The 12394-nt window shown below is 38.0% G+C and overlaps 2 protein-coding genes across 2 annotated transcripts; one reads left to right on the top strand and one right to left on the bottom strand.

Moving 5' to 3' along the window:
• Nucleotides 1-557: 557 nt before the first annotated feature.
• On the bottom strand, nucleotides 558-1515 carry LOC133783819 (uncharacterized). Its single transcript, XM_062223436.1, has 2 exons — nucleotides 1315-1515; nucleotides 558-1215 (listed from the first exon to the last, which is right to left on the bottom strand). The coding sequence occupies exon 2, from the start codon at nucleotides 1133-1135 to the stop codon at nucleotides 782-784; it is 354 nt and encodes a 117-aa protein (XP_062079420.1). The 5' UTR covers nucleotides 1136-1215; nucleotides 1315-1515; the 3' UTR covers nucleotides 558-781.
• Nucleotides 1516-3168: 1653 nt separating this feature from the next.
• Nucleotides 3169-4201, top strand: LOC133783820 (uncharacterized). Its single transcript, XM_062223437.1, has 2 exons — nucleotides 3169-3902; nucleotides 4006-4201. Exons 1-2 carry the CDS (start codon nucleotides 3621-3623, stop codon nucleotides 4168-4170), a joined length of 447 nt encoding a protein of 148 aa, XP_062079421.1. The 5' UTR covers nucleotides 3169-3620; the 3' UTR covers nucleotides 4171-4201.
• Nucleotides 4202-12394: the final 8193 nt, after the last annotated feature.

The raw sequence follows: 12394 nt of genomic DNA on the forward strand, positions 1-12394 counted from the left end.
AACTTATGGCTGAAGTCTCTATCAAAAATGGAGGCTGCTCTCCCCTTAATTAGCTAGGGTACAACCCTCTTCTTTTCCTTCTTTTTATTTCCCAATTTTACCCCTCCTTTTACTCTCACACGTGACCCACTCACTTAAAAGTTGCTGATATAATATCTGGACCCACTTTGTGCCACGCCAGCCTCCTTTTACAGCTGGATAAGTGATGCCACATGCACTCCTCTTTGAGCTGATATTTCCTCCTATTTTTTTTTTTTAAAATGCTGCAGCAAAACGCTCATGTCTTCAGCAAACCCTATATTTCATCACAAGCAACACATAATAAAAATCTATTTGCTTTTCAAATATCCATATTTTCTATTTTTGTTGATTAATTATTTACGTTTTTCTTTTAAAATATCATAAGGATAGATTTGTAGTTGTTGTTTTTGCATGATTTTATTTTAATAATGATTTTAAATTATATTAATAGATTTTATAATAATTTTTTTGTCAGGTGTTTTCATAACAATTAACACAAAACAATTCTAAAAAATATTAAGATTTTTCCATAATTATATTTATATTATTATATCAAGATTTTTCTACAATTATATTACTATATTTATAATTACACACGTGCATAGCACGTCCAAAAAAAAGTCTCAAAGTGCCATCCCTAATAAAATAAATAAGTTTACTAACGGTGGGGTACAGTCTCCTAATTCGATAAAAAAAAAGAAACCCTCTTCAGTGAGGTTCGTTTAGCTTTTCATTTCTATCCTTCAAGGCAGTACCGCCCTTATACAGCGAAAATATTTTGGGTACTACCACTGGCCTTGAGAGTTGGAAATGGATTTGTCAGTGGACGACGCATACGTTTCTTACCTCTCAGTGTGGGAGCGAACCTTCTTGATTCAGCCAAACACGTGTCATCATCGTCATGGTGAGTGGCATCAGGGGTGTGAGGACTAGATGCAGCAAGCACAGGGACATCAGGAGTGCCACCATCGTCATCGTGGTGAGTGGCATCAGGGGTGTGAGGGCCAGATGCAGCAAACACAGGGACATCAGGAGTGCCACCATGATCAAGGGTTGATACATCATCTGGAGTGTCACCATGATGAAGTGGTGGTGTTGGGGATGTGGGTGACATTGGGATTGCAGTGAGACGACGGCGTCTACAATAAGTCCTTAAGACTGGGATTGGGGGTGTTGGGGTTGCGGTTGCATCATCTGAAAGTAAAAAAGAATAGAATAAAAAATTACATAACATTAATAATTATTAGAAAGACAAAATAGAGAAATTACCAAATCAAATTAAGCATTACTTACCTGGCCATAACAAGAGAGTTTTTCTAAAATTTCAAAGGGAAACATAGGGTATGTAATATTTGTCCTTTGACCAATCTTTTTCACTATCACCCGATTTTTCCTTTCTCTTGTATGAAATTGGTGGATAGTCAAGATCAGGCACCTCTTTCCCAAACTGGCTGGGCGCTTGCACTGGAAGCTGGAGTGACACATGGTTGAAACACAGCAACGCAGTCCTTGACCAGCAAATGGTCATACTAGGTGCAAGGTGCCTAGGGAGCTCCACATCAGCGGACAACCTTTTATATGGTTGTCAGTAAACCACAACATCCTAGATTTACAAAAAACAGAAAAGTTAAATATAAACAAAACAAAACAAAACAGTGATGTCGAAAACAAAAAGATTTACATTACCTGATCGTGTAACAAAGAAATAATTTCAACCCCTTCCTATTTATTCTGTGAGTTCTTGAAGATATTATTCATGAACTTCATAAAAGAGCCAATAAGTGGAAATTCGAGTGTTCTTTGAATATTCTCATCGTCAAGAATAGACGGAGTATCACTCGGTGTTCCACTTAGAAGTGAATTCGCTAACCGAGAAATGCGAATTAAAAAAATGTCTGCAAAATAATGACAATAATTTACAACCAATCATTGTTAATTGAAATATACACATTTTAGCTTATAACATAATGTATAAAAATTGATATAAGAACTACTTTCAGCAAGAACGGAGCTAAATCCTCCAATTGTTTTTGTCTTCTTCTCCCTCATATGGCGAAGAGGACTAATGAGGGAAGCAACCATGGCTGAACCCCAAGAATAAGAATTTATTGTATCCACATCTTTAAGAAGCGGCAGATACATTAAATAGCATGAAGTCGTCGATATATCGGTGTCTATCACGCAAGCTATGATACATAAAATAAATGCCCTCACATAAGGCCATATCCTGTCAGAATCCTCTTCTATATTGATGGGAACTGAGGAAAAACGTTCTCTCATCCAGGATGCTTTTATTTTTGATCATTCACTAACTAAATCAAATCTTTTTTTTTTTTTTTGGAACTTCATATGCTTCTTCTGGAAGTTCTATTTCTAAAAATTCTCTACAATTTTTTTTTAAGTTAGCTTTTTTTCTAAAATCTTGTCCAGTAACAGGTTTGCCATCAATTGGCAAACCTGTTATATAGACAGCATCTTCCAAACTAAATATTAATCTATCACTACCTACATTAAAACTAAACGTATCACAATCAAATAAAGCAGAAAAGGTCGACAAAAAGTGAAGAGAGATCCGAGTACTATCTACGGATTTCAATACATTCATTAAATACCTAAATCTAGTTTTCTCAACGATTCTTTGTACTCTAGTATCTAGTGGTCAATCGTGGATTATATTGGGATGCTGCGCTGCTTTACTCTACAAAAAATAAACATTATTATTATTATTTGTTATTCCCAAAAATTGGAGATAAATGACGTGGCAATAGAGGTGACAAGTGGCAGTACATAGTCCGTAAAAGACACATTAATAAGTCAATAAATATATTGCCTCCTCAGAGTTGTGATAAAGTGACTTGGCTTAGGAGTAGCTTAACATGGGTGTTAGATCAGATATGCCATGTTAGACGAGAGACATGGCATGCTAGACCAGAGTGCCATGTTAGACCATAGACATGGCACTCTGGTCTAGCATGCCATGTCTCTCATCTAACATGGCATATCTGGTCTAACATGGCATATTGAGCTACTCTTAAGCCAAATCACTTTATCACAATTCTGAGGAGCCAATATATTTATTGACTTATTAATGTGTCTTTTACAGACCATTTACTGCCACTTGTCACCTCTATTGCCACGTCATTTATCTCCAATTTTTGGGGATAACAAATAATAATGTTTATTTTTTGTAGAGTAAAGCAGCGCAGCATCCCAATATAATCCACGATTGGCCGCTAGATACTAGAGTACAAAGAATCGTTGAGAAAACTAGTTTTAGGTATTTAATGAATGTATTGAAATCCGTAGATAGTACTCGGATCTCTCTTCACTTTTTGTCGGCCTTTTCTGCTTTATTTGATTGTGATACGTTTAGTTTTAATGTAGGTAGTGATAGATTAATATTTAGTTTGGAAGATGCTGTCTATATAACAGGTTTGCCAATCGATGACAAACCTGTTACTCGACAAGATTTTAGAAAAAAAGCTAATGTAAAAAAAATTTGTAGAGAATTTTTAGAAATAGAACTTCCAGAAGAAGCATATGAAGTTCAAAAAAGATTTGATTTAGTTAGTGAAGGATAAAAAATAAAAGCATCCTGGATGACAGAACATTTTTCCTCAGTTCCCATCGATATAGAAGATGATTCTGACAGGATATGGCCTTATGTGAAGGCATTTATTGTATGTATCATAGCTTGCGTGATAGACACCGATATATCGACGACTTCATGCTATTTAATGTATCTGCCGCTTCTTAAAGATGTGGATACAATAAATTCTTATTCTTGGGGTTCAGACATGGTTGCTTCCCTCATTAGTCCTCTTCGCCATATGAGGGAGAAGAAGACAAAAACAATTGGAGGATTTAACTCCGTTCTTGCTGTAAGTAGTTCTTATATCAATTTTTATACATTATGTTATAAACTAAAATGTGTATATTTCAATTAACAATGATTGGTTGTAAATTATTATCATTATTTTGCAGACATTTTTTTTAATTCGCATTTCTCGGTTGGCGAATTCACTTCTAAGTGGAACACCGAGTGATACTCTGTCTATTCTTGACGATGAGAATATTCAAAGAACACTCGAATTTCCACTTATTGGATCTTTTATGAAGTTCATGAATAATATCTTCAAGAACTCATAGAATGAATGGGAAGGGGTTGAAATTATTTCTTTGTTACGCGATCAGGTAATGTAAATCTTTTTGTTTTCGACATCACTGTTTTGTTTTGTTTTGTTTATATTTAACTTTTTTATTTTTTGTAAATCTAGGATGTTGTGGTTTACTGACAACCATATAAAAGGTTGTCCGCTGATGTGGAGCTCCCTAGGCACCTAGTATGACCCTTTGCTGGTCAAGGACTGCGTTGCTGTGTTTCAACCATGTGTCACTCCAGCTTCCAGAGCAAGCGCCCAGCCAGTTTGGGAAAGAGGTGCCTGATCTTGACTATCCACCAATTTCGTACAAGAGAAAGGAAAAATCGGGTGATAGTGAAAAAGATTGGTCAAAGGACAAATATTACATACCCTATGTTTCCCTTTGGAATTTTAGAAAAACTCTCTTGTTATGGCCAGGTAAGTAATGCTTAATTTGATTTGGTAATTTTCTCTATTTTGTCTTTCTAATAATTATTAAAGTTATGTAATTTTTTATTCTATTCTTTTTTACTTTCAGATGATGCAACACCCCCAATCCCAGTCTTAAGGACTTATTGTCGTCGTCACACTGCAATCCCGATGTCACCCACACCACCACTTCATCATGGTGACACTCCAGATGATGCAACAGCCCTTGATCATGGTGGCACTTCTGATGTCCATGTGATTGCTGCATCTGGCCCTGATGCCACTCACCACGATGACGATGGTGGCACTCCTGATGTCCCTGTGCTTGCTGCATCTAGTCCTCACACCCCTGATGCCACTCACGATGATGACACGTGTTTGGCTGAATCAAGAAGGTTCGCTCCCACACTGAGAGGTAAGAAACGTATGCGTCGTCCATTGACAAATCCATTTCCAACTCTCAAGGCCAGTGGTAGTACCCAAAATATTTTCGCTGTATAAGGGCGGTACTGCCTTGAAGGATAGAAATGAAAAGCTAAACGGACCTCACTGAAGAGGGTTTCTTTTTTTTTATCGAATTAGGAGACTGTACCCCACCGTTAGTAAACTTATTTATTTTATTAGTGATGGCACTTTGAGACTTTTTTTTGGACGTGCTATGCACGTGTGTAATTATAAATATAGTAATATAATTGTAAAAAAATCTTGATATAATAATATAAATATAATTATGGAAAAATCTTAATATTTTTTAGAATTGTTATGAAATCACATGATGGTGGTTAGAAAAGGCGTGAAGGGGTTTTCTGGTTCTCTCCATGGTGAGGCGCAAGAAAACCAACCAAAAGCCTGCTAGATCTAGGGCTAATGAGACTCCAGTGACACTCAAAGCTAATGAGGGGAAGACATCGATGCTGCTTTACCAGAGGAAATAGATGAAGAATTCAAATATTCGATGGTTGATTTCCCAGATGGTGCGGATCGTGAGTTGAGAGGAACGGAAGAGGGATCAAGTGGAGTGATACGAAATAATGCTAACTGGAGTGAGATGACGATGGATGGAAATGACTTTCAGAACCAGGCGAAAGACAAATGGACTCAGTTTCGATCTTTGTTGCCGAACCAGGGAGGGGCTAAACTGAAATATGAGGAACCTATGGTTCGAGAGGGACAAAGGATAGCACAGGTAGATTTGGAGGAGATCCAAGTTGAAGCTTCATTCTGGAACTCAGCTGTGGTGTGTATGGTTCTAGGAGTCAATCCTCCATTTGTAGTTTTTGAAGGCTTCATTAAGAGGATTTGGGGTAAGTTGGGTATAGATAGAATAGCTCGATTGAATGCTGGGTATACTCTAGTGAAATTTAGGGAAGAAGCAACGAGAGATATGGTGTTGGAAGCAGGGGTTCTACACTTTGACAGGAAACCAGTCATTGTAAAACCTTGGACTACTGAGCTAGACACATTGAAGACTGTAAAATCTGTCCCAGTGTGGATTAGACTTCCAGGATTGAGATTGCAATATTGGGGGACTAAGTGTCTGAGTGCCCTCATGAGCACAACTGGGACTCCGATTCTAATGGATAAAGTGACGAAGGACAGATCAATGATGCAATTTGCACGAGTGTTGGTTGAGGTAGAAATAACAGAGAAGATCCCAAAATACATTCAGTTTCTCACTGAAAAGGGGCAGTTAATGGAGCCAATGCTAGACTTTGAATGGCTTCCAACACAATGTAAAAAACGTAGGGTGTTTGGTCACACTGAGATAATGTGTAACAGGAAGCAAAAGGAAGTATGGAGGCAGAAAAGCAGGAAGGAAATGGAGGGCACTCAGCAGGATAATCAGGAACAGCAACAGACAACTAAGGGAAAAGAGATTTCTAATGAGGGCTCTGAGATTGGGCAACAGCAAACAGAGACCAGGGATGCTAAAGAGAATGAAGATTTGGCAAAGCCCCCTGGTGGTGAGATGAGTGCAACATAGAATAATAATTTGGTTTCTATCGACAACAATTCAGAGACCTGGTTCTAAATCTCAGTACCTAGTGCAAAACTCATACATTGCTCTACAAGAGAAGGTTTTGGGTGTCACAAACGTGGGATTGACTACAGCTAATCTTTTTCATGGAGAGTCACCACATAATTAGTTGGAATGTGAGAGGTATAAATAAAAGGGAGAAACAGAAAGCCCTTAGTCAGTTTTGTTTAGTAAATAAAATTGGTTTTGGAGCTTTGTTAGAAACCAAGTTACGTGGGGACAAAATTGAGAAAATGATGAGCATGTTTTTCAGTAGCTGGGAGTGTTATGCAGGGTCTGTTGCTGAAGGGAGAATACTTCTGGTTTGGCAGAGACAATATGTTTCAATTGAGGTCATGATGGAGAGTGATCAATTAGTTCATGTTCTTGCTACTGAAGTGAGGACCAATAAAAAGTTTTATGTAACTTTTGTTTATGGTAGGAACTCTATTGAGGAGAGGAGACAATTATGGAATGACTTGGCTGGTTTATACGTTCCAAATATTCCTTGGCTTGTGGCTGGGGATTTTAATGCCGTTTTTGAAGTCACTGACAGAGTTGGAGGCCGTGGTATCACCGCTATGGAGTTGGAGGATGCTCAGAATTGGAGAGCCTTAGGGTGGGTTGATGAGATGCGCACTAAGGGGTCTCACTTTACCTGGACAAACAAACAATCAAATGAGGACAGAATTTATTCAAAGCTGGATAGGGTTTTTATAAATGAAGAGTGGGTGGATGTCTTTCCTCATACAGTAGCTGTGGTTAACTTGGATTTATTATCAGACCATTGTTATTGTATTATTAAATTTGAGGCTGTTGTTAATCAAGGTATTAGGCTGTTCAGATTCTTCAACTTGTGGACTGAACATGACAAATTTACAGAGGTGGTGCTTCAGAACTGGAGAAAGCCTTGTAAAGGAGAAGGGCTAGGGAAAATTATTCAGAAACTGGGTAGACTTCAACAAGTATTACGGCAGTTTAACAAGTGTACTGTGGGTGATGTTGTTCAGAACTACACTAATGCCAAGGTGCTAATATGACTCTCCAAAGGAACTGCAGATTTATTTCAGTAATTAGTTAGTTGACTACAGCTGTAAATAGGGATCAATTTAGTATTAATACCAAATATTTTGTATATTTATTCTTTCTAAAATTAGGGGATTTTACAGTTGTACATTCTAGAATTAGTTATTTGTATTTATTAGGTCAGATCCTAGGTTGTATATATATTCCCTCTCTTTGAGATAATAATACACAGAAAAATATTCAAACAATCACATGGTATCAGAGCTCTCCAATTTTTTCTCTGCCTAGCTCTCCAATATTTTTTTTTCCTTTCCTCTTCTCCGTGTGTTTCTGTTCTTCTTTCCTGACTGCCATGGCTGCTGAAAAAGACAGCTCCATCTCAGAGGTAACCTCCAAGACCTCCTCACTAGATCAGCCCCTCTCTACTCCAACTTCCTCTCACGGCAATGAAGCTATCTCCCTAGTTACCAGTCGCAAATTCAATGGGCACAATTATCTTCAGTGGTCCCAATCTGTGGTGATGTATATTGGTGGAAAAGGCAAGGAGTATCTCACAGGTGAAATCTCTGCTCCAAAACAAGATGATCCTGCCTTCAAAACTTGGAAATCTGATAATCACATGATTAAATCATGGCTGATCAATTCTATGAACAATGATATAGGAGAAAATTTTCTCTTATATGCCACAGCAAAGGAACTATGGGATGCTGTCAAATATTCTTATTCAAGTTCTGAAAATACCTCATAACTTTTTGCAATCGAAGCTGCCTTGTTCGATCTCCGCCAAGATGATACCTCGGTCACGCAATACTTCAACACTCTCACACGGTATTGGCAGCAGCTGGATTTATTTGAAGAATATGCTTGGAAATGCAGTGATGACACTACTCTATATCGTACTATTGTGGAGAGAAAGAGAACTTTCAAATTTCTTCATGGCCTAAACAAAAATCTGGACGCAGTGCGGAGTCGAATCATGAGCACCAAGCCACTTCCTAAGATCAAAGAAGCATTTTCAGAAGTTCGTCTTGAAGAAAGTAGGAAAAAGGTTATGATGGGCTCTCATAATTCTTTTTCAGATCAAGAATCATCTGCCCTTGCTGCTGGAAGACAGTTCCATGAAACAACTCCTTATACTCGTCAAACTAAGGGGCGCCCCTGGTGTGATCACTGCAGAAAACCAGGACACTACAAAGAAACATGCTGGAAAATCCATGGAAAGCCTCCAAATTGGAAGCCAAAATCCTGGGGTGATCGTGAAAGTAGGGGGAATGTTGCTGCCACTACTGGTTTCACAGCTGAAGGAAAAAATGAGGCAACTGAATCAGCTCCTTTCACTAAAGCTCAGCTTGAGGCCCTTCAGCAGCTTCTAAATCAGTCCTCCACATCGTTGACTGCCTCTCATGGTACTGGAATGTTGGCAGAACGAGGTAATAAATCAGTAGCTTATTTTGTCAATAAAAGAACTACTAAACCTTGGATTCTTGATTCTGGGGCGTCAGATCACATGACAGGAGATGCATCCAATTTTTCTAAGTTTTACATGAGTACAGGAAATCAAACTGTCAAAATTGCTGATGGAACACTCTCTAAAGTTGAGGGTGTGGGTTCAGTCATCATCAATAAAGACCTAACCCTCACATCTGTACTCTATGTACCAAAATTGGATTGTAATTTACTTTCTATTAGTAAATTTACTCGTGACCATCATTGTGTGACTAAATTTTTCTCAAATCTTTGTGTGTTTCAGGACTTGGATTCGGGGAAGAGGATTGGCAGTGCTGAGATGTGTTCTGGTCTGTATGTTCTAAGGAATGAAACTCAATCTACTCGCACAGCCCAAAAATTTAGTTTGCTTTCTTTGAATAACCAATCCATTTCTTGTTCTAATAAAGATAGTGATATTATGCTATGGTACTATCGTCTTGGTCATCCAAATTTTTTGTATTTGTCAAAAATGTTTCCCTCTTTATTTATTAATAAAAATCCAAACTCCTTTTGCTGTGAAATTTGTCAGTTTGCAAAACACACTCGCAATAGTTATTCTAAATCAACATATAAACCATCCAAACCTTTTTCATTAATTCATAGTGATGTTTGGGGGCCTTCGCGGGTCAATGCTATAACGGGAAAAAGATGGTTTGTATCTTTTATAGATGATCACACGAGATTAACTTGGGTGTTTCTCATGAAAAATAAATCAGAAGTGGGTGAAATATTTCAGCGCTTTCATTCTATGATTCAAACACAGTTTCAAACTAAGATTCAAATTCTCAAAACCGACAATGTCAAAGATTTCTTTAATTCTATTCTTGGTCCTTATCTGATACAACAAGGCATCATTCACTTAAGTTCTTGTGTTGATACTCCTCAGCAAAATGGAATTGCTAAACGCAAAAATCGACATCTCCTTGAAGTTGCTCGATCTGTCATGTTTGGGACTCATGTTCCCAAATTTTTCTGGGGTGATGCCATTCTTACTGCTGCATACCTCATCAATCGAATGCCATCCAAGGTGCTAAAATTTCAAACTCCTTGTCAAACTCTTTTGCAACTATTCTCTCATACTCGGTTCATTAGTTTTGTTGACCCTAAAATCTTTGGATGCATTGTTTTTGTACATATCTATTCAAAACATCGTAGTAAGTTGGATCCTAAGTCTATCAAATGTATCTTTATTGGTTATTCCTCCCATCAAAAGGGTTATAAGTGTTATTCTCCTACAACTCGAAAAACTTATAACTCTATGGACGTAACCTTTTTTGAAAAACATGCTTGCTACAAATCTGAGATTCAGGGGGAGAATGTAAATGAATCTCATCTTTGGGAGAGTATTCCAGGTACCCATACTGACATTATTCCAGGTACTCATACTCACACTCATACTCCACCTCTCGATCAATTTTCCAATCCAGTCAAAGACACTTCTTCGACCTCTTCAGTCATGGAAATTCAAGGTCCATCTAATTCTTCTCAAGTCATAGAAAATCAAGATCCACTCATGACTATTGAGTCTCAACAACAAGAAAGATCCGTGTCTACCAAAGAAGGAAATATTCTGACAAAGAATTAAAAGATCAAACACATCTTGAGTGCCGCCATGAATCGGAACTGGATCCACATCCTCCAGAAATACATTCAGGTTTGAGTAATCCTAGTCGTGATAATGTTATTCATATAAATGATGACCTGCCTATTGCTTTAAGAAAAGGTGTTCGAGCTTGTACTCAACATCCTATTGGCAACTTTGTGTCCTACAAAATCCTATCTCCATCCTATCAGGCATTTGTTTCTACTCTTGACAGTGTACAGATTCCTCGTACAATTCAAGAGGCACTAACTGATCCTAGTTGGAAAAAGGCTATACAAGATGAGGTCAACGCCCTGGTGAAGAATGGTACTTGGGAAATCACAAAATTGCCAACTGGAAATAAACCCGTGGGATGCAAGTGGGTATTCACTATTAAGCATAAAGCAGATGGTAGCATTGAGAGGCTTAAAGCTCGCTTGGTTGTCAAGGGTTTCACTCAGTGTTATGGGATAGATTATCAAGAGACCTTTGCACCCGTTGCTAAACTCAACACCATCCGTGTCCTTCTCTCTCTTGCTGCAAATCAGGACTGGCCACTACACCAACTAGATGTTAAGAATGCTTTTTTGAATGGTGACCTTGAAGAAGAAGAAGTCTATATGGATATCCCACCTGGTTTTGAGAATTCATCCAACCACGATAAAGTATGTAGACTCAAAAAATCTCTATATGGCCTTAAGCAATCTTCACGAGCATGGTTTGGAAAATTCACTAAGTCAATCATTCAGAATGGCTATACACAATGTCAGACAAATCACACATTGTTTGTCAAACTCGACTCAGATAAAAGGATAGCTATCCTAATCGTTTATGTTGATGATATAATATTGACATGTGATTACAAGGAGGAACTAGTAATGTTGAAAAGTTTCTTATCAAAGGAATTTGAGATTAAAGATCTAGGGTATCTCAGATATTTTCTTGGCATGGAAATTGCACGATCAAGACATGGTATTTTTGTTTCTCAACGTAAGTATGTTCTAGACTTACTCAAAGAAACAGGAATGCTTGGGTGTAAACAAGCCTCAACTCCAATGGAATCGAACAAGAAAATTGGCTCTGGGACTGACCAGACACCTGTGGACAGGGGGAGATATCAAAGGCTAGTTGGACGTCTTATTTATTTATCTCACACTAGACCTGACATTGGTTTTCCTGTTAGTGTGGTGAGTCAATACATGAATAATCCAACAGAGGAACACATGGAAGCAGTTACAAGGATCCTGAGATATCTCAAGATGACTCCAGGAAAAGGTGTGCTTTTCAGGAAGAGTGAAAATAAGGAAATCAGAGTGTACACTGATGCAGACTGGGCAGGAGATATAACAGACAGAAGGAGTACTTCAGGTTACTGTTCTTATGTTTGGGGTAATCTAGTAACATGGAGAAGTAAGAAACAGGCAGTTGTTTCTAGAAGCTCAGCTGAAGCTGAGTTTAGAGCTCTAGCTCTCGGCATTTGTGAGGGAATTTGGCTGAAAAAGTTACTTGGCGAATTGGGAGTATTTACAGAAGAGTCTATCCAAATGTTTTGTGACAGTCAATTTGCCATTAGCATTGCAAAAAATCCTGTACATCATGACAGGACTAAACATATTGAGATAGATAGACACTTCATCACTGAGAAGATTGAGAATGCCATTGTTCAAACCGTTTATATTCCATCAAGAT

The sequence above is a fragment of the Humulus lupulus genome, chromosome 6 (genome assembly GCF_963169125.1).
Source record: "Humulus lupulus chromosome 6, drHumLupu1.1, whole genome shotgun sequence".
Taxonomy (NCBI): Eukaryota; Viridiplantae; Streptophyta; class Magnoliopsida; order Rosales; family Cannabaceae; genus Humulus; species Humulus lupulus.